The 26,564-nt window shown below is 49.2% G+C and overlaps 1 protein-coding gene across 1 annotated transcript in view; it reads left to right on the top strand.

Moving 5' to 3' along the window:
* The first annotated feature begins 20,399 nt into the window (after window positions 1-20,399).
* The window catches only part of LOC147678610 (uncharacterized), a 41,075-nt gene continuing 34,910 nt past the window's right edge, over window positions 20,400-26,564 (top strand). The window contains exons 1-2 of the mRNA XM_086945709.1: window positions 20,400-21,099; window positions 21,740-21,951. Coding sequence (XP_086801835.1) covers window positions 20,400-21,099; window positions 21,740-21,951 — 912 coding nt within the window. The remainder of the gene's footprint in view (window positions 21,100-21,739; window positions 21,952-26,564) is intronic.

Here is a 26,564-nt window from a genome sequence, read left to right as displayed (position 1 = left end):
TGCCCCAGAGACCTAAGGCCCCCAGAGCTGGGACCCAGACCTTTGGCACCCAGAGACCTTGGCCCCCCATAGATATCAAGCTCCCAGAGACCTAGGGCCCCAGGAGACTTTGGGCCCCCAGAAACCTCAGGGCCCAGATACCTTGGGCCCTATGGATGAGACCCAGACCTCTGACACCCAGACCTGGGACTCAGAGAACTCGGGTCCCCAGAGTCCTCAGGCGCCCAGAGAACTTGTACCCCTAGAGACTTTGGGCCCCCAGAGTCAGGCCCCTAGAGACCTCAGGGCCTCGGGCCTCAGAGGTGGGCCCTCTGAGACCTCTGGCACCCAGAGACCTCAGGCCTTCCGAGCTGGGCCAGAGACCTGGGACCCAGACCTCTAGCACCCAGACCTCTGGCAACCAGAGACCACAGGCCCCCAGAGACCTTGGGCCCCCAGAGACCTCTGACTCCTAGAGACTTTGGACCCCAAGAGCCAGGCCCCTAGAGACCTCACGCCCCAGAGACCTCAGGCCCCCAGACCCTTGGGTCCTAGTGCTGGGCCCCCAGAGACCTCTGGCACCCAGACACCTCAGGCCCCCAGAGATCTTGGGGTCCCGGTGACCTCGGGCCCCTGAAGACCTCATGCCCCCAGAGTCCTTGGGCCCCCAGAGATCTCTCATACCCAGGGCCAGGACTTGGAGCTCTCTGGCACCCAGAGCCAGGTCTCAGAGACCTGCGGCACCCAGAGCCGGGCCCCCTGAGACCTCTGGCCCCCAAAGCCAGGACACCAGATATCTCAGGCCCCCAGAGCCAAGACCCAGAGCCAAGACCCAGAGCCAAGGCGCAGACCTCTGGCATCCAGAGACCTTGGGCCCCCAGAGACTTCTGGGCCCCTAAGACCTTGGGACCCAGAGACCATGGGCCCACAGAGCCAGGACCCAGAGACCTCAGGCCCCCGAACCAGGCCCCAGACCTCTGGAACCCAGAGCTGAGACTCAGACCTCTGACACCCAGAGACCTTGAGTCCCCACAGACCTTGGGCCCCAAAGACCTTGGACCCCTAGAGCTGGTGCACAGAGACCTCAGGCCCCCAAGACCGTGGCCCCCCTAGAGCTGGGACCCCAGAGACCTCAAGACCCCAGTGCCCTGACCCAGACCTCTGGCACCCAGAGGTCTTGGGCCCCCATAGACCTCAGGCCCCCAGAGACAGACCCCCAGAGACATTGGGGCCTAGAGACGGGACCCAAACCTCTGGCACTCAGATTCGGGACTCAGAGACCCTGGGTCCCCAGAGCCAGGCCCCCAGAGACTTGGGGTCTGCAGTGCCAGGCCCCCAGAGACCTCAGGGTACCAGAGGTCTCTGAGTCCTGGCTCTGGGTGCCAGAGGTCCCTGGGGGTCCGAGAGCTCTGGGGCCAACGGTCTTTGGGGGCCTGAGGTCTCTGGGGGCAGAGGTCTCTGAGGCCTGAGGTATCTGGGGGTCCGAGGTCTCTGAGTCCCAGCTCTTGGTGCCAGAGGTCTGGGTCCAGACTCCAGGGCACAAGGTCTCTGGGGGCCCGAGGTCTCTGGGGGGCCCAATGTCTCTTGGGGATAAAGGTCTCTGGGGACCTATCTCTGGGGGCCTGAGGTCTCTGGGGGCCTGAGGTCTATCTGTGCCAAAGGTCTCTGGATACAAGAGACCAAGGTCTCTGGTGCCCGAGGTCTCTGGGGGTCTGAGGTCTCTGGAGTCACAGCTCTGTGCCCCTCAGAGACCTCAGACCCCAAAGCCAGGACCACAGAGACCTCAGACTCCCAGAGCCAGGACCCAGACCTCTGGCACCCAGAGCCGGGACTCTGACGTCTGGCACCCAGAAACCTTTGGCCCCCAGAGACCCTGAGTCCCTCAAGACCATGGGCCCCTAGAGCTGGAACCCCAGAGACCTCAGGCATCCCAAGACCTTCGGTCCCCAGTGCTGGGACCCTAGGGACCTCAGGCCCCCAGAACCGTGTCCCAGACCGATAGCACCTAGATACCTTGGGCCCCTATAGATGGCAGGTCCCCAGAGACCTCAGGCCCCAGGAGACAGGCCCCCAGAGACCTAGGGCCCCAAGAGACTTTAGGCCCACAGAGACCTTGGGCCCTAGAGACTGGACCCAGACCTCAGAGCATTCTGGCACCCTGAGCCATGCCCCCCCAGAGACATCGGCCCCCAGATCCAGGACCCTAGAGACCTTGGGCCCCCAGTGCCTGGACCCAAGAGGCCTCGGGCCCTCAGAGCCTAGACCAAGACCTCTGGCACCCAGTGTCTGGAATCATACCTTGGACACCCAGAGACCTCAGGCACCCAAATACCTTGTACCCCTAGAGACAGGTCCCCAATGACCTCAGGCACCCCAAGACCATGGGCCCCCAGTGCTGGGACCCCAGAGACCTCAGGCCTCCAGAGCCATGTCCCAGACCGCTGGCTGGGCCCCTATAGATATCAGACCCCCAGAGACCTCAGGCATCCCAAGACCTTCGGTCCCCAGTGCTGGGACCCTAGGGACCTCAGGCCCCCAGAACCGTGTCCCAGACCGATAGCACCTAGATACCTTGGGCCCCTATAGATGGCAGGTCCCCAGAGACCTCAGGCCCCAGGAGACAGGCCCCCAGAGACCTAGGGCCCCAAGAGACTTTAGGCCCCCAGAGACCTTGGGCCCTAGAGACTGGACCCAGACCTCAGAGCATTCTGGCACCCTGAGCCATGCCCCCCCAGAGACCTCGGCCCCCAGATCCAGGACCCTAGAGACCTTGGGCCCCCAGTGCCTGGACCCAAGAGGCCTCGGGCCCTCAGAGCCTAGACCAAGACCTCTGGCACCCAGTGTCTGGAATCATACCTTGGACACCCAGAGACCTCGGGTCCCCAGAGACCTCAGGCACCCAAATACCTTGTACCCCTAGGGACAGGTCCCCAATGACCTCAGGCACCCCAAGACCTTGGGCCCCCAGTGCTGGGACCCCAGAGACCTCAGGCCTCCAGAGCCATGTCCCAGACCGCTGGCTGGGCCCCTATAGATATCAGACCCCCAGAGACCTCACGTCCCAAGAGACAGGCCCCCAGAGATCTTGGGCCCCCAGAGACCTTGGGCTCTAGGGACTGGACCGAGACCTCTGGCAACCAGAGCCGATACTCAGCAACCTCGGGCCCCCAGAGCCAGTCACCCAGAGACCTCTGGCCCCCAGAGAACTCGTGCCCCCAGCACCAGGCCGCAGAGGCCTCAAGCCGCCAGAGACCTCAGCCCCCAGAGACCTCATGCCCCTAGAAACTGTGGGCCCCCGTGGCCAGGCCCCTAGAGACTTCAGGCCCCCAGAGCAAGGCCCTCAGAGACCTCAGGCCCCAGAGTCTAGCACCAGAGAACTATGTCATCCAGAGCCGGGACCCAGACCTCTGGCACCCAGATCTCAGGCTCCCAGAGACCTCGGGACCCTGGAGACCTGGTCTCCCGGAGACCTCAGGCCCCCTGAGACCTTGGGCCCCCCAGTGACCTATGGCACCCAGCGCCAGGCCTCAGATCCCTATGGCACTCAGATCCGAGGACCTATGGCACCCAGAGCTGGGTCACCGGAGACCTCTGTCCGCCAAAGTTGGGCCCCAGACACCTCGGGCCTCCAGAGCCGGGGCAGAGAGCCGGGACCCAGACCTCTAGCACCCAAATCTCTGGCAACCAGAGACCTTGAGCCCCCAGAGACCTTGGGCCCCTAGAGCCATACATCAGAGACCTCGGGCCCCCAGAGCTGGGACAAAGACCTCTGGCACCCAGAGCCGGGACTCAGAGATCTCTGGCACTCAGAGCTGGGGCCCCAGAAACCTTAGGCTCCCAGAGTCGGGAGCCTAGAGACCATGGGCCCCAGAGCCAGCACCCCAGATACCTTGGTACCTTAGAGCCAGATAACAGACCTCTGGCACCCAGAACCGGTTCTCAGACCTCAGGCATTTAGAGACCTTGGGCCTCCTAAGAACTTGGACACCTAGAGCCAGGCCCCAGAGACCTCAGGCCCCCCAAGATCTTGGGACCCCAGAGACCTCAGGCCACCAGAGCCGTGACCCAGACCTCTGACACCCAGAGACCTTGTGCCCCCATAGACATCAGGACCCTGGAGATGGGTCCCAGAGACCTTGGGCCCCTAGAGACTTTGGGCCCAAGACCTTGGGCCCTAGAGATGGGACCCAGACCTCTGGCACCCAGAGCTGGGACACAGAGACCTCGTGCCCCCAGAGACATCAGGCCCCCAGAGACCTCGGGCCCATAGAGACTTTGGGCCCCCAGAGCCAGGCCCCTAGAGATCCCAGGCCCCCAGAGACCTCAGGCCCTCAGAGGACTCGGGCCTCAGAGATGGGCTCCCAGAGACCTCTGGCCCCACGAGCCGGGCCAGAGACCTTGGACCCAGACCTCTAGCACTCAAACCTCTGGCAACCAGAGGCCTCAGGCCTCCAGAGACCTCGGACCCCCAGAGCCAGGGCCCTGAGACCTCTAGCACCCAGAGCCGGGACTCAGACCTCTGGCACCCAGAGACCTTGGACATCTTGAACTAGGCACCCAGAGCTGGGACCTAGACCTTTGGCACCCAGAGACCTTGGGCCCCAATAGATGTCTGGCCCCCAGAGACAGGCCCTCAGAGACCTAGGGCCCCAGGAGACTTTGGGCCCCCAGAGTCCTTGGGTCCCCAGATACCTCGGGCCCTAGAGATGGGACACAGACCTCTGGCACCCAGAACTGGGACTCAGATACCTCGGGCCCCCAGAGACCTCGGGCCCCCAGAGCTGGGACCCAGACCTCTGGCAACCATGAGCCGGGACTCAGAGACCTCTGGCACTCAGAGCTGGGCCCCCATGGACTTCAGGCCCCCAGAACCAGGATCCTAGAGACCTCTAGCACCAAGAGCCAGGACTCAGACCTCTGGCACCCAGAGACCTTGGGCACCTCGAACTAGGCACCCAGAGCTGGGACTTAGGCCTTTAGCACCCAGAGACCTTGGGCCCCCATAGATGTCTGGCCGTCAGGGACAGGCCCTCAGAGACCTAGGGCCCCAGGAGACTATGGGCCCCCAGAGTCCTTGGGTCCCCAGATACCTCGGGCCCTAGAGATGGGACACAGACCTCTGGCACCCAGAACTGGGACTCAGAGACCTCGGGCCCCCAGAGGTCTTGGGCCCCCAGAGACCTCTGATCCCTAGAGTATTCAGGAGACCTCGGGCCCCTAGAGACCTTAGGCCCCCAGAGCCAGGCCCGCAGAGACCTCAGGCCCCCAAAGCCCGGCCTCCAGAGACTCCAGGCCCCCAGACGCTCGGGCCCTAGAGCTGGACCCCCAGAGACCTCAGGCCCCCAGAGCCAGGCCCCCAGAGACCTTAGGCCCCCAAAGCCTGGCCTCCAGAGACTCCAGGCCCCCAGACACTCGGGCCTAGAGTTGGACCCCCAGAGACCTCTGGCACCCAGCGACCTCAGGCCTCCAGACACCTCGAGCCCCAGAGACCTCATGCCCCCAGAGACCTTGGGCCCCTGAAGACCTCAGACCCCAGAGACCTTGGCCCTCCAGAGATCTCTCACACCCTGTCGGAATTTAAGAGTGGCACAGCCCCTGAGCTCTATGGAGAAACCACCCCTGACTTCATTGGGAATACCTGCTGTGACTTCACTTGTGCCTTTCTGGTTTCCAAAATGCATCTTAGGGGTTTTGATGGCAAATAAAAAATGGAATACTGAGCAACGGAGGGGTGGGAATAGAAAAAAAGAGCGCGATTACTGAATGAATTTCTTTTTCTTGTCTACCTGAGATTACATGGAACCCAAAGGTTGCAATTCCTATAACTGCCTATAGAGGTCCTCATACAGAGTGAGCCATAAATCCCGCTGACAGGAAGCATATAACTTGCTTTGTACCACAGGCAGGATGTAAAGGCAAAGTTTAAATTATCTTATTTCATCAATGTTACTTGGATTCTTTGTCTTTATAACATGCCACCAACTAAACATTCTTTTAAATCCTGTCGATTTACCAGGGGAATCAGTAGTTTAACCATAATTCATCAAACAATAAACACTCACTTTTAACATAATAGGTGGAACTCAGAAATTACGGAGATTTTTAAAGTAATTCTGAAAAAACTTTCTTCAGCACCACTTGCAAACCAAATAAATTAAGAACCTATTGAGATTTTCAAGTGATAAAGGCAGCAAATACCTGAAAGATAATGTGCTAATGTGAGATGCATGCCAATTTTAGGGCGAGAACAGTAACTACTTTTAGTAGCCACACCCAATGTGATTGAGAAAGGAACAGCAAATAATGTATGTGTTAATTTTCATATTAATTAATGACAACTATGTTTTTTCTGTGAGCAGTATTGCTGGCATGCTGCCAATCACTTCAGGTATGCGGGTGACTGACTCAGAGAGTGTGGTGGCAGGGGAAAGCTGGGCCTGGGGCACTTGTCAAGATACCCACAATCCATTGCATGATGACATCATACCCAAGCTGCTTTGCAGATACCACCTTACCAACAATTCAGTGTGGGCCACAAACACAGTGGATCCAATCTCATAAAAATTAAAACTGTATTGGAAAATCAATCAATCAATCAAGAAATTTGTATAGCGCACTATTCACCCGGAGGGTCTCAAGGCGCTTGGTTGGGGGGGGGGTACGCTACTGCTCGCACAGCCAGGTCTTGAGTTGCTTTCTGAAAGAGAGGTGGTCTTGGGTAAGACGGAGGTGGATGGGGAGGGAGTTCCAGGTCTTGGCTGCCAGGTAGGAGAAGGATCTTCCTCCCATGGTGGCTCTGCAAATGCGAGGAACGGCTGCAAGGGCGTGGTTGGTTGATCGTAGCTGGCGGGTGGGAGTGTAGAAGGTCAGGCGGTTGTTGAGGTACCTTGGGCCCAGGTCGTGGAGGGCCTTGTGTGCGTGGTTGAGGAGGCGGAAAGTGTTTCTTTTGCTGACGGGGAGCCAGTGCAGGTCCCTGAGGTGGGCGGAGATGTGGCTGTGTCGGGGGATGTCCAGGATGAGTCGTGCGGAGGCGTTCTGGATGCGTTGGAAAATAATCAAAACTATTTTTTGCTACATCAGGAGTAAGCGCTAAGACTTGTTTCTCTCATAAAGTTTACATAAAGCAAACCTTTCAGGTTTCTCAAGAATAAAGTGGAATTCTGTACAACAAATGAGTTGGGGGAAGGTATTTAAAAAAAGAAAGCAGAATTGGGAGGAGGGAAAGCACCATGGGTGAGTGGTGGGGCCTAGTGAGGGGAGAAGCAACAAACAAGAAAGTGAGCAAGAAAATAAATGCATTAATGTAGAAAATCCACCTTTCCTGTGTAGTCAGCACATTTTTTATTGTCTTTTGCTGGACCCGGTATGTGTGCTGGTTTTAGAATTCTGTGCACCCTACCCCTACTAACCAGTAGCAAAGTGATGTGCTTCCTTTTTAAAAATGTTAGATTCGCATATTTCTGATTGGTATATTTAGCTTACCTATGAGTCCCTAGTATATGGTATAAAATATACCTAGGGCCTGTAAGTTAAATGTCACTAGTGGACTGCAGTACCTATTGTGTCATTCACTATAGTGACAGTGTCTAACAATGCACCATTGCAGCCTGACTGGTGCACTTTAAACATTGTAATTCAACCTGTCAAACTAAACCCGTTTGACAAGTCAAAAGCTGCCTTTTAAATAGGAATAAGTCACCCCTATGTATGCACTCAGCCACAAGGCTGAGTGCATGCTATTTAAAAGTATGACATGTAGAAAAGTAATGTTAACATGTCATACAGTGACTAACACCCAAAAACTAATTTCATTATAGTAGGCTTAGCTGCCCTATGTAAAAAAGCACCGAGTACATATTAAAATCCCAATGCTCTATATCGGGAATGAGACTAGCTAGAAAAACAACAGTTTTTTTATATTTATTAAAAATCTAATTCAATGGTGACAATGGATTTTTTTTATCAATATTAAGGAAAAGTTACTTTGACATACTTACCCTTGACCTGCCTGCAGTTCGGGAGGCAAAATTTGCATTTGCTCTCCCACTTCTGCTAGCCAGTAATAAGCATTTGAAAATGTATGAAAAAGGTGTGAAGAGCTTCCCAGGAGCAAGCAGTAGTTGAAGTTGACCTGAATGGGCAGAGATGACACCTCTGAACCTGAAGGAATATGTAGGGTGGTGCTGTGAGTATCCGTTACTCACTGCACCTGTCTCCAAGGTGGTCTCTCTCAGGAGTGCCGCCTGCATTGTGAAACACAGAGTGGGTTTAAAGAAGCAGCAGATCAGTATTTCACTAGAATGCACTGCCCCGGGGGCAGCCCGTGTTCGCGGCTGTCTTGGGGGCAGTGCATTCTGCAAAATATAGCACACTTTCCCTGTTTGCCCCTGGCGCACCTTTCGAAAGATGCGCTTTGGGCAAACAGGGAAAGTGGGCAGTATATATAATATACGGCTGACCTCATGCTAAAGCTACAGGGATTCAAAAAAGTACAAAAGATATTTTCCTGCGACAACGAGCTGACCTGTGGCAGCTGGACCTGGACTGTCCCTGCTATTTGGCATCTGTGTGACACCCTCTGAGCATCTAAGTTCCTCCCCATAGGTCCTGGGGGCTCTAGAACTGCACTCCTGTGGTGGATTGGGACTTAAAGGACTAAAGTCAAATGGCAAAATCTTCAACTAGGACGAACCTGGTTGTTGTTTCCTATCAGTGCTCCATCACAGTCAGTGTCAAATTACATCTAGGTTCTGGTTTACTGCGATCATTGACTATCATTGTCACTTTATGGTTCTTGACATTATTTCTACCTAAAAGTTCAAATAAAAATCGTATCTCAGGTTCCCCTTATTGGAGATTAGTCATTTTGGTGACATTTTGTTTATTACATTTACTCTATATTTCCAATTTGGATTGGGTTTTTTTTGTATTGCTTTTCAACTTTATTACTGTTTTGGTAATGCAAAATACTTTACCCCTTATGTTTTATTTTTATATTTTTTAATTTTGTAACTTATAGAGCGCACGGCTATCCCCAACGGGGGTGTTCCGGCTCTAGCAACGGAGATAGAAAGGTGAGGGCAAGTTGTGGGGTGCCTCAGGGTGCTAGGGAAGGCCAAAGAGCCAGGTCTTCAAGGATTTTCGGAAGGTCTATTCTGAGTTGGCCTTCCTGATGTGTTCAGGCATGGAGTTCCACAGCGTCGCAGTTCGGACAGGAAAAGACCGTCCTCCTAGCCTGGCCTTTGCGAAGAGTGACTAGGAGTTCACATTGATTATACCTTAGGTTCCTTGTCTGAAGGGATTTACGGAGTCTCTTCCTTAGGTAGTGAGGGCCCATGTTGCTAACTGCTCTGTAGGGAAGATTCAGTGCCTTGAATTCTGTTCTCCTTTTAACAGGCAGCCAGTGAAGACTGCATAGATGGGGGGAAATGTGATGCCGAAGCGGGACGTTTCTGATAAGCCTAGCGGCTGCGTTCTGTCTAGTTTGCAATTTCCTGATCAAGTAGGGTCGCAAACCCAGATACAAACTATTTGCGTAGTCCAGCTGCGATGTGATCAGTGCATGGACTATTGTTTTCCTACAGTCCATAGGTAGGAGATGAAGGAATCTCCATCGAGCCTTCATTTTCCAGAAACATGATGAGGAAATATGGCTTATCTGGATCTTGCATGAGAGGGTGGTGTCGAATTTAAACCCTAGGTTCCTGGCAGAGGAGAGGTGTGGCACCACTGCCAGGGCGACTGATGCTGGATGCTGGGGATCACGGTTCGATTCCTGGCTCTGGCAGCAGGGGTCTGCCCAGCACCATGCGACTCTGGGCAATAGCTTGCTTAATCTTCACAACCGCCCCCAGCGCTGAGATACCCCTTAGGGGGTGATTCGTGCGCTAAACAAGTACTGGAATAACATTTTTATTTACATTTTACAGGAAGAGGGGAATGATTAAGCTCAGATGGCCACCAGAGGATGGATTATGGAGGGGATGGCTCATTGCAACATCCCACTCCTGGCCAAATTAATAGAGAAATATGTGCAGAATCAGTTGAGCCAACATATCGACAATTTCTCCCTATTAGATGACTGCCAATCAGGATTTAGAACAGGTCACAGCACGGAAACGGCAATCCTACACATTGTCGATGATGCACTTAAAGCACTAGATCAAAACCGATCTTGTCTACTCATCCTCCTCGACTTATCATCTGCATTTGAAACAGTTAACCTTGAAAAATTACTGAACAGACTCCAGGACAGGATGGGAATATCTGGCAAAGTACTGAGATGGTTTGAGTCCTTCCTACAGAATAGAAGTCAGAGATTCCTGGTCAACCAATCACTCTCACCCTCAGGTGGAGTGGTGTGGCTCACTGGTTAGAGGCGGCAGACCCAGGAGCAGAGGACGGCCCAGAACCAGGGTTCAATTCCCGACGTGGCAGGGTCGTGGACCAGGGTCAGCAGACTCGATAATTCTCACCTCAGTGCCTACTATAACCAGGGATCACACTCTGCAACTCTGGGCATTAGCTTGCCTCATCTCCACAACAGCCCCCCCACATACGCCGGGGATGCCTGGTTTCACCTTGGAGATTCCCAGTAGGGACCATCTCACAGGGAAAGCCAGGACAGGTTCCCCAGCGGTCTATTCGCGCCAGGATACTCCGGTAGTAATTGAGCGCGGTATAAAACAGCATATAACATAACATGTCCAAACACAATTGGAGTACCTCCAGGATCTACATTAACTCCAGCACTATTTAATTTATACATCGAACCCCTCACAGAAATTCTGCAAAATTACAAAATATCTTACCAACTGTATGCGGATGACACGCAGATCTACATCAAGATCGCGGCCATAGAAGACATCATCTTAATGAACGAGGCCCTCAAAATGACACTAAAATGGCTAACTATCAACCATATGAAGCTAAACGCACATAAAACAGAATTCTTACTTATCTCGCCACAAAAGAACCAATCAGAAGTGAAAGAATGGTCAAAAATGATCACAGCATTAAATTGCACCCCCACTCTAGTTGATTCGGCGAAATCACTTGGAATCACACTGGATGAGAATCTAGACATGAAAGCGAACATCAAAGCAATGGCAAAAAACGCCCGTTTCCATCTGAACTACTTAAGGAAAATGAAATCATTTTTAACCGAGACGGATCTAAAACTAGCAGTACAATCACTGGATATCTTGAGGATTGAATATGGGTGTACAACGTTAGTAGGCTTACCAAAAATTTCCACAGCACCAATAAAAGCATGTCTCAATGCAGCAGCAAGACTGGTAACAGGAACGAGGAAATTTGACCATATATCCCTGCACCTGAAAGAATTAAATTGGCTACCCTACGAAGCTAGAATTCAGCTAAAAATGGCATGTATTTCCCACAAAGCGATTTATTACAACACACCAAGATACCTAGCACAGAAAATTGGAATATCGGGAAGAAACAGCCCGGCCAGGAAGGCCAAGGAACTGATGCTGAGACCACCCATCTTCAAGAAGAAAAAAAACCTACAATAGAGCCTTTTCAGGAGCGGCCCCAAGAATTTGGAACTCTCTCCTGAATCATTAGAAAAATCCCAAGCACCGCAACATTTAAGAGGGAAGCTAAGATCTTTCTCATGAGCAAGTACCTTCCATAGACAAACAATTCATCATCTAAGCCTTGACATAGAGATGACTATTCTACAACCATACGGGAAGTAAATAGGAAATTGCCAACTCTAGTTGATACTAGCGGTCGACGCGATACTAACTCTGGGTCTGAAAAACATAAAGGACTATGAAAAAGTCATTAAAAACATCATGTACGGGAGAATATAATTAATTACCTATCCTACCTCAGAACATTGTAGAATCGTTTGTTAAACATGTACTGTACTCTATCTATTTTACATCTTCGTTATCTTCCTTTTATCTAGCGTGGGAGGAAACACACCCAACCAATTTCTCTACTGTAATATATATCATATATTCTTGTCATGTTAAGCGCTCTGATACCCAAGGGTCTTTTTTGCGCTATAGAAAACTTTCAATAAATAAATAAATAAATATTGAAAAGCAATACCTCCGTTTTATCTGTGTTCGGCCTTAGACAGTTGTTGGTCATCCAGGCTTATATGTTCATGAGACATTGCTTGAAATGTATAAATGCTGCCTCAGAGTGATCTCTGAAGGAGAACCCTAGCTGTGTATCATCAGCGTATGAGATCACATTTGCACCATGTTGCTATACAAGTGGTGCAAGGGGGGCAAGGTAGATATTAAAAAGAGTCGGGCTAAGGGCCGAGCCCTGCGGGACTCCACAGATCAGGGGGCAAGGGGAGGATGTATGCGGATGCAGCTGTATTCTCAGGGACCGGCCCTCAGGAAAGGAGCTGACCCAAGCTAGGGTGGTTCCCATCACTCCCAGCTGCCTGAGACTGTCAAGGAGGATCGTATGAGACACCGTATCAAACGCCGCCAACAGGTCTTGCAGCACCAGCATCGCACAGTTACCCTTATCCAAGGTCTCCCAGACTGTTTCTGTTACTACAAGCAGTGCTTTCTCTGTGCTACATCATGATCTAAAGCCGGACTGGGAGTCATGGAGAAGTTTATTGGATTCTAGGAAGTTGGATAGTTTTTTCTGCACTTCTTTCTCAGGGATCTTGGGCCCGATGTAGGTGGCCGTTTCAGGCCATTTACCGACCGGTTACGGCCGATTTTGGCGTTTCCGACCGGTAAATGGCCAATCGGTATGTAGGGGCCTAAATCCAAGGCCACATGTAGGTAAATCTACATTTACAGAATCGGTAAAATTACCGATTCGGTAAAATACCGAATCGGTAATTTTACCGATTCTGTAAATTCCGTATGTAGGTGGGACTCTTCTGAGTCCCAAAGGCCTGAACGAATCGGTATTTTACCATGAAATCCAACTTCATGGTAAAATACCGATTGCGGTGTGCATGCACACCTATGTCATGTGACAGGCAGACCTGCCCTTAGGGCAGGTATGCCTGCCACATGGCACCTGTGCCTGTTTTGGGGGTGCCAGAGGGTGTCAAAGTGACACCCCCTGCACCCTTGTGAATTCTTTAATTACCGATTCGGTAAATACCGAATCGGTAATGCCTAATCATTCCTATGGGCTTCAAAGCCCATAGGAATGAATGGGCATTACCGATTCGGTATTTACCGAATCGGTAATTAAAGAATTGTTAAGGATTCGGTAACGAATCCAGATGTTGGGACCTACATACCATTTACCGATTTTGAAATACTGAATCGGTATAATTCAGTATTTTAAAATCGGTAAATGTTTTTTACCTACATCTGGCCCCTTGGCTGGTGCTGGCAGGAGGGAGATGGGTCTAAACATTTTCAGTACTGTTGGATCTGCATCTTCTTTCTTGAGGATAGGTTGAATGAGTGCAGTTTCCAAATGGACAGGTAGGTGCCTGATTTTAGAGATGCCTCCAAGAGCTGGTTTAGTGAAGGATTGAGCAGTGGGGCTAGTATTTTGAAAAACCTGGCCGGGCAGGGATCAATTGGAGATCCGGATTTCGTTTTTTTCAAATGTGCGAGGGAAGTATCAGGGTTAAAGGGTTGAATTCAGACCAAGTGTTTGTTGGGGAAGGGAAAGTTATGCTTGGAGGTTCCCTCCCGGGAAAGGAAGCGTAAATGTCTTGGATCTTCTCCTGGAAGAAGCCCAAGAGGTCTTCACAAAGAGTGGCAGAGGGGGCTATATTGCTTTTCATCGACCCTGGTTTAATAAACCCTTGGAAAATTTTTAAAACTTCTTTAGCGGAGTTGTCTGACGTTTTAATTTGATTGGCAATATGATTGCTTATGGAATTGCGTTTTAGCCTTTGGAATTGTTTTAGTGCTGTTCTGTAAGTGTTTTTCGCTTCTATGTTATAGGTTTTTCACCAGCTCCGCTCAAAAGCTTTTTTCTGATCGGAGTTCCGGGGTAAACCAAGGGGCAGAGGGTTTATTCCTGGCCAGTTTCAAAGCTTTCACAGGGGATATGTTGTCCAGGGCAGAAGTGATCTAATGGTTAAAAGTTACAGCGTCACTACTCTGTATTAGACCACTCTCTCTCTGCTTCTTTTCTCTATAAATCCTTTCAATTTTCCTTAGACAGATCCAAATCTAAAATTGAGATCGCCTGGGAAAAAGATTTTTCTCAGGATTGGACTGTTCCTCTTTGGGACAAGATTTGGTCAAAGATTCATAAGACCTCTAGGGGCGCTAATACCACGCAAACCCTTTTTTTGATTTATAATCGGATTTTATTTACTCCATTGATTTTGTCAACTTTTTCATCAGATACTCCCTCTACTTGTTGGTCTTGCTCGTGCTCTACTGCTGATTTAAAACATATACTATTTGAATACCCTCCTATACTCCAGTTTTGGAAACTTGTTTGGTCCGAAATTCCGAATCTCACATCTTTCTGGGTACTCTTTCTCCTGTCTGGCCTCGATCTTCACAACAATATAAGCTCCTAGACCTTTTGATAGATATTGCCTTTCATCTCATCACCTCCAATTGGAAACAGGCTAACAATGTCACTTTTCGCTCTTGGTGGAACGTGGTTTGTTTCCATCATCGGCTGGACACTAATTATGTTTCTCCCATTTCCCTGGCAATCAAAAGAGATCTCCTCTGGCTCCCCCATGCCAATTATTTATCTTTAATTGCTTCCTCGTCCACTACTTCTAAGTCTAGATCAGATGAAGTACAGAAACCACCTTGAGTTCCCCCATTGCCTTTTACCTTACCTTTTCTCTAGCTGATTACCGATTGTCTTTTGATTGATATATTGTATAAATTTCTCATTTTCAGGTATTGTTATGCTTACAATGTTATTTCTTTTCGTATATCTTGATTGAATTTCTTCTTTGTTTTATTATATATTCTGCAATACTTTTATCAATTTATATTTTTTATCGCACAACATGTATGGTTTTATCATTTTAACTGTTTCTTCATTTCTGTTCTGTTTGTTTTTCAATAAACTATAACTTTAAAAAAACAGTTACAGCGTCACTATTGGGTTCTCCGGTGAATAGCATGGGAGTGTTTAGTAGTACTGGGCCAATTGCTTCCGGGGTGACTTTCCTCCAGTTTCTTCTAACATCGCGCTCAGGTTTCCTGGAGCTGTAGCTTATGGTGGTGGTTAGATTGAAAGGAGTGAGACTATGATCCGACCATGTGAGGGGAATGGGATCCTCAGTTGTTAGGGTTGGGATATTAGTAACAATGAGATCCACTATGTGACCTGCCCTGTGTGTAGGCATAGAAACTATTTGAATGAGGTTCAATTCTTTAAATGTCTCAGCCAGCTGGGAGGCCAAGGGACATTGATCTTTCTCCATGTGGACATTGAAGTCACCCAGAACTACGAAGTTCCCATATGTCGGTGAGAGATTAGCGATCCGCTCACATACCTCCCATAGCTCAGAGGGTTTGGAAGCAGGTGGTCTATCGACCAGCATTCCCGCAATAGAGAAAGTAGGGGAGATTGTCACATTGAAGGACATAGCTTCCAACAGGTCAGTGTGTTCGACGCTTTTGTGCGATATCTCCCAATCGTTTCTTACGATCACAGCAAGCCCATCCCTAGTCTATTACCACATCAGTTTACCATAACTATGTTATAGCCTTCAGGGATGGCCATCATTATATCAGGGTTAGAGCTGTCTCTCAGCCATGATTTTGGGAGAAAAATGAGATCCCAAGAACGTGACTCAAGCAGTCACCAGACATCATCTGCGTGCTTGGGAAGAGATCTGCAGTTAATTAAGCAGGCTTTGAGTTTGACTGTTGACCTGTTACTAGCGGTCTGTAGTCTCAAATGTGTGGCCCCGTCAATGGCCATACACCTCTTTCCCAGGAGCTTTTTGTTGAATTCGAAGGAGCAGGACTTGCAGTGTGGCCCCTGACCAGGTAGTTCCTTTTATGCCTGTCTGCTCTGTGCCTTAACTACCAGGGAATTGAGCTCACGTTAATTTAGTAAATTTAAGGGTTCACCTTGACAATGTTTGTGATTATTCCTTGAGGTGGGTAATCACCCACCCCAAATAATAATCCCACTTATTACATTGGTGTCCAGCGGAGGGATCCGGGACTTGTGTTTTGCAGTACTACACAGGGATTCAAGTTGAAAGCCCCTTAGGAAGACAGGACCCGTCTCTTCGTTGCCATATCCCAGGCATTAGTTGGTTTGAGACGGATGTACCCGCCCGTCTCTGAGTCCACAATGACTCACTATCGCTGATTCTTTCAACCCAGACGCCGGGTCGGAAATATCAGCGACTATATGGACCGTTACCCCATTTGTACTTACGCCCTGATGAGTCACGGGCTCCTTGCCCGCTTGACAAAACACGTGTCGGCTGGTCATTTGCTTTTGAAGTTACCTTTCAACAAAGGAAGGTCAAATACAATCCTTTGAAGAACAAAAAGACTTTCTATTGTGTCCACTTTGTTTCATTTACTACATATTGTGTTCTTTTGATTAAGCATGATACATGTATACACCTCGCTTAACGTGTGCACAGGATTCTTTTCATAGTTTGAAATTAAAAATGTCTTTTTAAATTGACTTTTTAGATTTTTAATTGGCTTTTGGTTCTAATTGGGTCATTTTTTAGTATTCCTAAATTCATTCTCGTCCTCAATTTTTGCACCTTAATTTTGGGGAACATGAAGGTGGATCTGACTAACTTTCAGAGCCTTGGCATGGTGGAGCTGAGGAGCACGTGAAAGCAAAAGGGAGAGAAGCTGAACAAGCTGTCCAAGAGCGAGGGTTATCACAGTGCCCTCAGAGCCTCGAGGAAATTACTTAGCTACAGTGAACCTCAGAGTAGAATGAAAATGAAATGGAAGAGGAAAATGAAGATGACATTGAGGAGGCTCCAGTGCCAGAGGATTGTGTGTCCCCCAAAGAGCGGTATCCCCTTCTCTCTCCAAGGCAGGGAGCAGTGTGGCCACGCATGATTTGTCCACATCAGATCTGGACAAGCGGCGAGGGCCTTGAGATTGCAGCTGGCTTCCCAAGCCTTAGGGGAGAAACATTGGCTTTGGCTACCGAGGAAAAGAATTCAGCCACAGCAACTTGGCACTCAAGGAGATTAAATTGACCCTAGAAGAAAGCCATGATGGCCCAGAAGAGGACCCACTGGAAGTTGGACTTGAGGTCCAGGCGGGCGTCCTAGTCTAGTGACGATGGTTTCATTTTTTTAATTGCATTTTACTCTATTTTTTAATGTGGTTTGGAATTTTTATTGTTTCGCATTTTTACTTTATTACTGTTTTGGTCAGGGGCAGCTCCTCCGCTATGGTGGTTTTTGCGCAGTGAGGTAAAGGAAATATAAAAGGATAATAACTTTGAGTTCTGAATCCTAATATAGAACATTGAGCTAGTCACTGTCATCAAAGAGCTGCATGCACACTGCAGGGTATATGTTAGAGCGTTGTGTGTTTTTGGCCAGTCTTTCATCCCTTTTTTTTTTTTTGTTTAAGAAATTTGTATTTGATTTTAACAGAAACACAAACAGAGCCATACAATAATGTAAATAAATATAATAAGTCAAAACATCAGGCAAATAAAGTAATGAAAAATCCAAAAATGCTAAATTACTAATAAGGAGAAGAAGGAAAAAATACAGAAAAGAAAAAGAAAGAAAAGAAAGATAGAGAGAAAAGATGAGGGCGGGGAAATGAAGAGAAGACAAAGGATACAGATAAAAGAGAGAAGAAAGGGAAGACAAGTATACAGGTGGGACCTGCGGGTAAAAAACAAGTCAAGAACTAGGTGGGACGAGTAGAAGAGAGGTAAGTAACAAAGGGGAGCCATAGGAGATCGAATTTAATTTTTAAAGGGACAGAAGAGGAAGAAGCAATAGACATCCTATGTTCATCACATATGAAATTCCACCAAGTCACAATAGAAAGTTTAGAGTTATATTTCCAACAAGATCCAATCTTGCCAAAAGAGTTCATTTGGTTAGAAAACAATTCTTATTATTAAAGAGAACCCCTAACAATGATGTTACGTTTTAAATTCTGAATTTGTGCTTTTCCAGAATAAGGACTCTTAAACTATATTGCCTAACAGTATCAAAGACATGTCACTCCTACACTGCACCTTGTAGTCCTGTCTGATGTGACATTTCCTATACACTGATTACAGACATTTGATTGTCTCTGTGAAATGTGTGTGGGTGGTGTAAAGTGCTCTGACACATTGCACTGGTATGAGTGGTGCTATAAAACTAACTGAATCTGAGAGACAGTGGTTGTGGAGACCTGAGGTGCACTTTAAAAGGATGCTAGTGAGGGAATCCACTACAGAGGTTGTCATTGGGCGGGCGCCAACAAACCTTGATGCACAGGGCGCCACCAGTTTTAAAGCTGGCCCTACTCAAAACCAATCACAACGCTGCATTGTAGCGTTGTGATTGATGAGGGGATTCTGGGTGCTTACCAATCACAATGCGTTATTGCAGCGTTTTGATTGATCAGGGGAGCCTTTTCTGTGCTTCCTGTGCCTCAGTCTGATGAGGAGAGCAGAAGCAGAGACACGGCAAAGTAAGTGTTGCTTTTATTTGTATTTTTTATTTTTAACGTCTTCCCCTCCCCCCATCTTTGTGGTCCCCCCTGCACCCGACTCACCACCCGTGAATAATGCCGGCCGCCACTGGTTTTGGTACTGCATAAATATTGTACCCATTGCCTGTATGTTACACCTGTCTGCTCTATGCCATAGGTGCCAGAGAGGTAAGCTCAGGTTAATGTAATGATTTTAAGAGTTCACCCTGACAAAGGTTCTGATTATTTCTTCAGGTGGGCAGTCACCCATCCAAATAGTAATCCTGTTTCTTACAATTCCTATTGATTGTTTAAAGGAAAAGAAAAAAGTAGTGCCCTGAATGGAACCAATTTCCGCAGTGGAAGGATAGAAGTCAACCAATCACAACTCTGTGAGATTGTTATGCTCATGAGTGGGACAAGAATAGGATGGAAAGCCATTGAATCAAGAAGTGACAACCGAGAGAGACAACAAACCCATCCACTCCTGAGCAAAGGGCTGACCCAAAGCCCACTCTGTGTATATTGGAAACGGTAGATCTCACCACAGGCAGTAGCTGAGACCTGAACAACTAAAAATTCTCCAAATTCTATGTTAAACTTCTTGTATTTTTTTTGTCTAGTGTACCTGACCCCAGATGTACCGTAATCAATAATGCTACATGTAGGAGGTTTTCACTAGAACCCTTAGAAGTTTAAATAAAAGTGTACAATGAGTGGGTTTAGATGTGACCCAGGATTATGAATCCATAATACAAGGTAAAGCAGCAATCTCAACAGTTCACCACTAGGTGGCACCAAATAGCAAGAAAAGGCCTGAACGGTTTGTAATAGACAAGCAGCAAAATGCCATTCTCTTCTGCACATTTCGATATATTCCTTAACTAATATGTTTTTCTGAACTCAGCAATGTGCGCCAATAGCTGCCTTCCACCAGCAGCACCGGTGTGAGGCGGTTCACAGGGTAAGGGGTGAGGGTGATAGGTGTGAAGTCGCGACAGCGCCGGCATGTCGCCTTCCAGCCGCTTGTTAGAGCCGTATTACAGCGGATTATCTGCCTCGTTAGAGTTGTATCTACGGGGAGGCATCACAGAAACTACCCCTATGGTGCAAAGATGCTTGCCTGCCCCAGACAGCCCCAAAGAGCGCCATCATGGAGGGGGCCTGCCGCAGCGCCCCCTAGCGCAGCGCGGGGAGGATATTTGATTGATGCGGGGCTTTGTGCTTTTTTTTTAATTTTTAAACTCTGGCCCGTGGAAACACATTTGTTTGTGCACAAACGCGATGACACGCAGGTATGTTTACAAAATCGTGAGGTCAAGGGAATTGCAAACGCGCGCCCATGGATACACATACACCCTCGTCCAAGCGCCTAGTTTCGCAGCATGTGCGCTAAGTAGACGTCCTCACGCGGGAGCCCGGGGTTCTTCCCTAGCCCCTAGGGGTTTGTTTTGGTGCAGATTCCCTCTTTATCTGCCTCTCGACCCTTCGACCAGGTAAAGAATTCAGCGCTGTGTTTTGGTACCGGGACAGCGCCGACCGCGCCCGGGGCCTGTGTTAGAGTCTGTGGTAACCACAAAGCCGGCCATTGCCTGGCAACTCCGTGTGCTCGACGCCCGGGCCCCGGGCCGCGCCTGCGCTCCCTGCTGCCCTGCGTGACAGAGCCACGCCCACCGTCCACCAATCCGGGAACCACCAGGCCCACTCAGGCCAACCCCGGATCCACTGTGCCTTTACTAGAACCAGCGGGATCCGCCTTTTCCCACCTGGATCTGCTGGGCCCTCTTGGAACTTACAGCTCCATCCAGGACCTGCCTCCCCATGGAACCTACAGCTCTATCGAGCACCAGGGACCCCCTCCTGGAACTTACAGCTCTATCCAGCACCAGGGCCCCCCTCCCGGACCTTACAGCTCCATCCAGCATCAGGGCCCCCCTCCTGGAACTTACAGCTCCACCCAGGAGCCCGAGGGCCCCTCTGGAACTTACAGCTCCATCCAGCACCAGGGCCCCCCTCCTGGAACTTACAGCTCCACCCAGGAGCCCGAGGGCCCCTCTGGAACTTACAGCTCCATTCAGCACCAGGGCCCCCCTCCTGGAACTTACAGCTCCATCCAGCACCGGGGAGCCCACTCTGGAACTTACAGCTCCACCCAGGAGCCCGGGGGCCCCTCTTGAACCTGCTCTGTTGATCCTGGATCCATTCAGCTCATCCTCAGTCCACGAGGCACGTGCTGGAGCCCCCACTGGGTCCACTGTGGCACCGCTCAGCCAAACACGGACGCGTCGGGCTGCTCCTGGGTCTGCCAGGCCCATCCAGGACCCACCCTGCACCAGCGAAACCCGTCCCGGGCTCGTCACAGGGCCCTCCCTGGGCTCACCTGCGCGCAGCAGGGAGGGCTCCCCAGCAAGACGTGGGGGGCACCATGCGGCAGTGAGGGGCGACTCCATCGAGGCGCTAGAACGACTCGTCAACAAGACCCTGCTCTGCACGCAGAAGGTCACGCACTTGGACATACTGGGTGAGTTCACTCTTCGTGCCAAAGTATCCACCCCCCCCCTCACATCCCCCCACTCCAGCGGGGGCTTTTTAAATGTACCACAATAGAAGAAGCCAGAAAGCGCCTAATGGCTCCGAAGAACGGAGCTGAGCACTAGATTATAACTCTGAAAGTGCTTGCGGCTGAATAGATTTTTTTTTAGCTAATGTTCAGAATCTGCTGAAAACACTTCATAAAAGCAATCAAACCTCTTACAGATGTGCGCTCCCACGTGTTTTCCCCCCTCTTGTTTTTCAGCTGTACGACTTGTTTAACTGAAACATTGAAACACGAAAACAGATTATTGCCTGGCAACAAATGCATTCCAATCTGTAAAATACACTCTTGTGAACCAACATGTTTCATAAAATCTTAAATGAGTATTTGTTTATTTAGAGCTAATGGGAAAAATAACAAAACATATCACCTCAGACGAAAAACTTATTTTTGGTAGTACCTTTGCTGAATAGCTCCTAGAAGTTGAACAATCCTACTGGAATAATAAGCCTATAGTCCCCTAACAGCCTTTAGGGACAGGGTGGTGGGAAGGGTGGCTTGAACCCTGCCTGGGTTCTTGCATTCCATTCCATGCTCAGTTGTTTTTTGTGTCTCACATGAGCAGCTCTGGGAGATGAACTCCTCGCCAGCAAGAAGAGGCGGCGCCGGAAGCAGGAGCCGGCCACGCCAGCCGGCGACGTGGCCGCAGAGAACATGGCGGCGAGCCTTGCGGATGAGAGTGATGACGACTCCACCGGCAGGCTGGAGGAGCAGCTGTCTGTCTACCAAACCTTGGCCGAGGAGGACAAGCAGAGAGCCCTGAAGGAGCAGGAGGAGGTGAGGAACGTTGAGGCGGTCTCTTTGAGTTGGACATCGAAAGAGCTGGGCCAAGATGCTCGGCCGCAGACATTTAGTGGCGGCTATCATACGTAGACTCTGCAATCCATAGAGAGCCAGATTGGCTTTGAATCAAAGTGTCTCAAAGTCCAATCTCATAAGAGTTGTAAGCTCATATAACCTCTCAAATCCTGGCAGAGTAGGGCGTGCAGAGGTCTTCCAGTAGAGTGCGTTGAGGCTCCTCAAGTCAACCCTAGTAGAATGTTGAGCCCAAGTGATCCGCTCTATCACGCACGGCTCGGAGCAAGATGTTCGGCTGCCAAATTTGACTACGGGCTGCTGGGTCGGAATGTCCTCTCTCATAAGGATCAGAATGATGGAAATTCAGCAGGTCCGTTTCAAAGCCTGGCCAAAGGGGTCCAGCAGCGAGTCCTTCAGTAGCAGATTTTGGGAAGGAATATCCGTTTCAGCCAACTCCAGCGACTCTGAGCCTAGAACTTCGCTCCACGTGGAAGGCCCTGGAGCAGCGTGCTCCACTAGAAATAGCCACACAGGGAAATTGTGTTTGTGAGCTGCCATCTTAGGAGGGTCAGCAGGATTCAAACCATCTTAAAGTCTGCCATAGGTGAGAAGCTGGGTCCTTCAGGAGGGGAGGAAGAAGGTCCGAAGGTCCTTGTAGAGTCCTTGGAGGTTCACTTTAGGAAGCACAACATTTATCAAGATGGGTTTAGAGGGAAAGTACAACAGTGGAAGATTCCCAAAAGAACAGCACCTAGTCAAAGATTCTCCAAAAAAGATTTTTCTTTTGGACCCACCCTCTGATACATGGGGCAGTCTGTGTGCACACTCCAAAACACCCACCGTTACAGTGTAGGTTCAAAACATGAACTATGAAAGGATTTGAAAAAGGTCAAGGTGCACCACTTCAACGTTTTTAGAAACTGTTAATTGATCTGCCGGAACAGAACCCTTAACGGACTATTGTCTGAAAAACGGGATGCCATTTGTACCACAATACAATTTTATGGATACACTCACGCATCCTTTAACAACTGGAGAAGATCCAAGAACATCATCTTTAGTGACTATTTTGCCCTGAAGAAGTCCCTTGAGGACGAAACGCGTCGGCTGTAGATCCTGTGTATAGCTTTTTTTCAACTGAACTGAATAAAGAACTCTCAAGAATACAAGAAATAGCTGATGTGATCATTTCTGTTTACCTTATTAGAGTTAACAGTTTCTAAAAACGTTGAAGTGGTGCACCTTGACCTTTTTCAAATTTTATCAAGATGGGTGTTTCTATCACCAGAGAGGTTGAAGGGTTAAATCAAGGTTGGATCTCAGCAGTACCGCCACTTCTTCCACTCAAAGCATGGGCATCTGCTCCAATCAGTAACTTCACAGAACTTCCTTCGAGCTTCGCCGGTTACATATTTTGACTTAGGTCATGACAAATGGTTGGGAGGCACGACGTCAGAATACAAGAAGTATCGTACCCGAGTATCGCAACTAAAATATTGTTCAACTGTGCCAGACCATATTTATGCTAACGATATTCTGACATACAACCTAGTACGGTGCCAGGATAGCATAAGTAATATATTGTCGGACAACAATATTGTGTCTTAAATATTGTTTACGAAAATAGTGCAACATTGGGGTTACTTCTCGAAAATGTAAATGATATTTAAGACACAATATTTATGTCAGACAATACTTTTGCTGAATATATTCTGGCATACAACCGAAGGTCCATTAATATCTGAAAGTCTCACATAGGACATTCAGTATGAATGTTTACTATGGATTGGGAAGCATCGCCTTTCATCCACTGGTATATGATGCAACAGGACTGTTATGGCATCCTTTTAATAATTAGCAGGAACAGGGCCTGGCTCTGCAAGTCTCTGTGGTTTCAAATTATGGGGCCGATTAGGATTGCGGTGATTCCGCATCCTTCGGGCCGGCGGAAGTCACCGCCGGCCCGGAGGAGTCCCCCCGCCAGATTAGGATGGCTGGGGGGGTCATCGGCGGACGGGAAAACCGTCCGCCGCTTTTCCGCCCTGGTCGCCTTCCGACCGTGGCGGAAAAGCTCTAATATGGTGGCGGTGTCTATCAGACACCACCAGCCATATTAGGATGGGGCAGGAAACATGCTTTTCCACGGCGGCTTTTCCGCTGTGGAAAAGCCGCTGTGGAAAAGCATGTCCGCCATCCTAATGACCCCTTTGTTTGGATACCAGGGCCAGTTTTACAGGTGCAATTCTGTCCCTTGCCTCACTTCTGGTGAAGAACATTCATTTGATTTTTGTTCCGTGCCCCGCCTCCATTTATTTAAAGATTACATTCACTGTGGGAAGTTAAAAACAGACTCCTGGCAAAATAATCATAAACAGTGGAAAACTGGTTCAAAGGTATATGCAAGGAAAGGGCTGAGTGGACTTGATACGAGATCAGAAAAAGAATGCAATAAAACAGAAAGTAAATAGATTACATTTAGTTGGCCTTAAAACACATCCAAGAACACGTGGGTTAGGGTGATAGGTTACTTCATCCTACCTATTTCGATGAATATTGTATTATTTATTTCAGTTCTCATGAGCTGCAGCACCTGCCGCAATGCCAAAGCGCTTTGTTGTGCATTGCCATGCAAAACGTGGCAGGCATCATGAGGTGCCTGCTGCCACCTTGTGCATGGCAATGGTACCCCCCAAGTGCAGCCCCCCTCTTCCCCGAGGGCCCGCAACAGGCCCCGAAAGCAATTTCCCGCCATGGAAAGGTCTTAAAAGCCACACATCATAATATGGATGGTGGTGTCTGCTAGGCACCGCCACCATATTGTGGCCCAGCTCAGCCCGGCCGCCAATCGTAACAATTGCCAACTGGGGGAAAAGCGGCAGATGCACTTTGCGTCCGCCGCGATACACCCACCATTACAATATGGAGGGGGGTAAATCAGGTTACAATGGCGATCCGCCCGCCATCGTAATCAGCCCCTTGGTGTTCACATCTGGAGGAGACTGTGTCTGAGAAGAAGGATAAGTACCCTCTAGAGGAACCAATACTGTCTACAATTCTGAAGAGTACTTGTAATGGCCGGATTTTCTGTTTAGATGGGATCAGCCCCCAGGGGCCCCTGTGACCCAGCCAAAACGTACTCACCTTCCCTCCTTAGATCGTATTCACAATGAGTAGATATACAGATAAATATACAGGTCGCACCTAAGGATGGGGAATGACAATATACATATACGGATTTTCTACAATATCCTATTCACATCAGTTGGTCTCGCGGTCACCCCGACCCAGACCGTTCTACCCTAGGGCAGATCTGACACACAATCCGGTGTGTCTACACATGGGCCTGCAGAACCCAATGCTCCCTTTTCCAAACTGTTCGCAATCCTGCGAAACTAAGCGCCAGTATCCTCCCTGGCGTTCTCACTTATTCAAGCCACAATCCAGTGGGTATCGGCACTGGTCTCCCACCCAGTGTTCTCATTAACGCCGCATATCAACGACGACCACATTCCTATGAACCATTATTAGGATGATATCTCAGCAATCTACTCGGGACACAACTAAAATAATAACTTTGAATATGGTTCCAGATTGTATAGTGTACTCCCTGCTCTTGGCATCAAAGGTCCACTCACTCCCTCTTTATTCGATCACCATTTACCTGATCGGGATTTCTCATCCGTTCACCTAAACAGCTTTCAACTAGAAGTGCGGTTTACCTAGATTGAACATGAACACCAGGTACACAATAATTCTATATGAATTAGGGTATTTATTAACAATAGACATAAATCACATTACTATGCAGCATAACATTTGCAAGAAAAAGGCAAAGATTAGAGTGCACAATCTATGAGCAATGGACGGACATCACCTGGTTAATATGAAGTTTGGACTCGGCAGTCATCTAGGTTCCCTTCTCGTCTCTGTGTCCTGGCTCGCCTTGCAGTCACCCTCAGCCGTCACAAGTACACGTCTGCACCGCTAGGCTCAACCTCGTCTGCTTCCCCTCAGGACCTCGGAACCTTGCTGATTATTAGCTACCGTCTCTCTCTCTCTCTGTATCAGTGCGCTCCGCGCTACTTCTCGTTCAGTCTATCTCAGAGAGTTTCGGTCTTAAATCTTTCTCGGACTTCAAAGATGGCGACTTGTCCACCATGAGAATGAATAATGGCAGAGATGCTAACGGCTAGATGCCGCCTACGGACTAACTGACAAACTGACTAACACCTTCGCTAATATCAAAGCCCGTTCCGTCATGGAAATCCACGGCCAGTAACCTGCCGCCCACCAAATTCTTGTACCTCCCCGTACCAAGGACACTTTCCCAGCCGGCCGGCCTGAAGTTGTGTCTTCGGAGTGGAGAAAAATACATTCCTTCGATAAGGGTCAGCCTGAACCGGTTCTCTCCAAGCGAACAACAGCTTGAAACTAAAACATTACACTTGACCTAGAAGGCCTTCTCGAGCTACCGGGCAGAAAGCAAAATGGAGTCTGTCTCGTTTAAGGCCTACGGAGCCCACAATATGCATAGCTCCATGAAAAACAGCTCAGCATGTTAGCAAATGAGCGAATCATGACTACTATTTATA

Source organism: Lissotriton vulgaris, chromosome 12 (assembly GCF_964263255.1).
Source record: "Lissotriton vulgaris chromosome 12, aLisVul1.2, whole genome shotgun sequence".
Taxonomy (NCBI): Eukaryota; Metazoa; Chordata; class Amphibia; order Caudata; family Salamandridae; genus Lissotriton; species Lissotriton vulgaris.
Note: the sequence above shows the minus strand (reverse complement) of the source record. Positions and strands in the feature narration are given on the sequence as shown.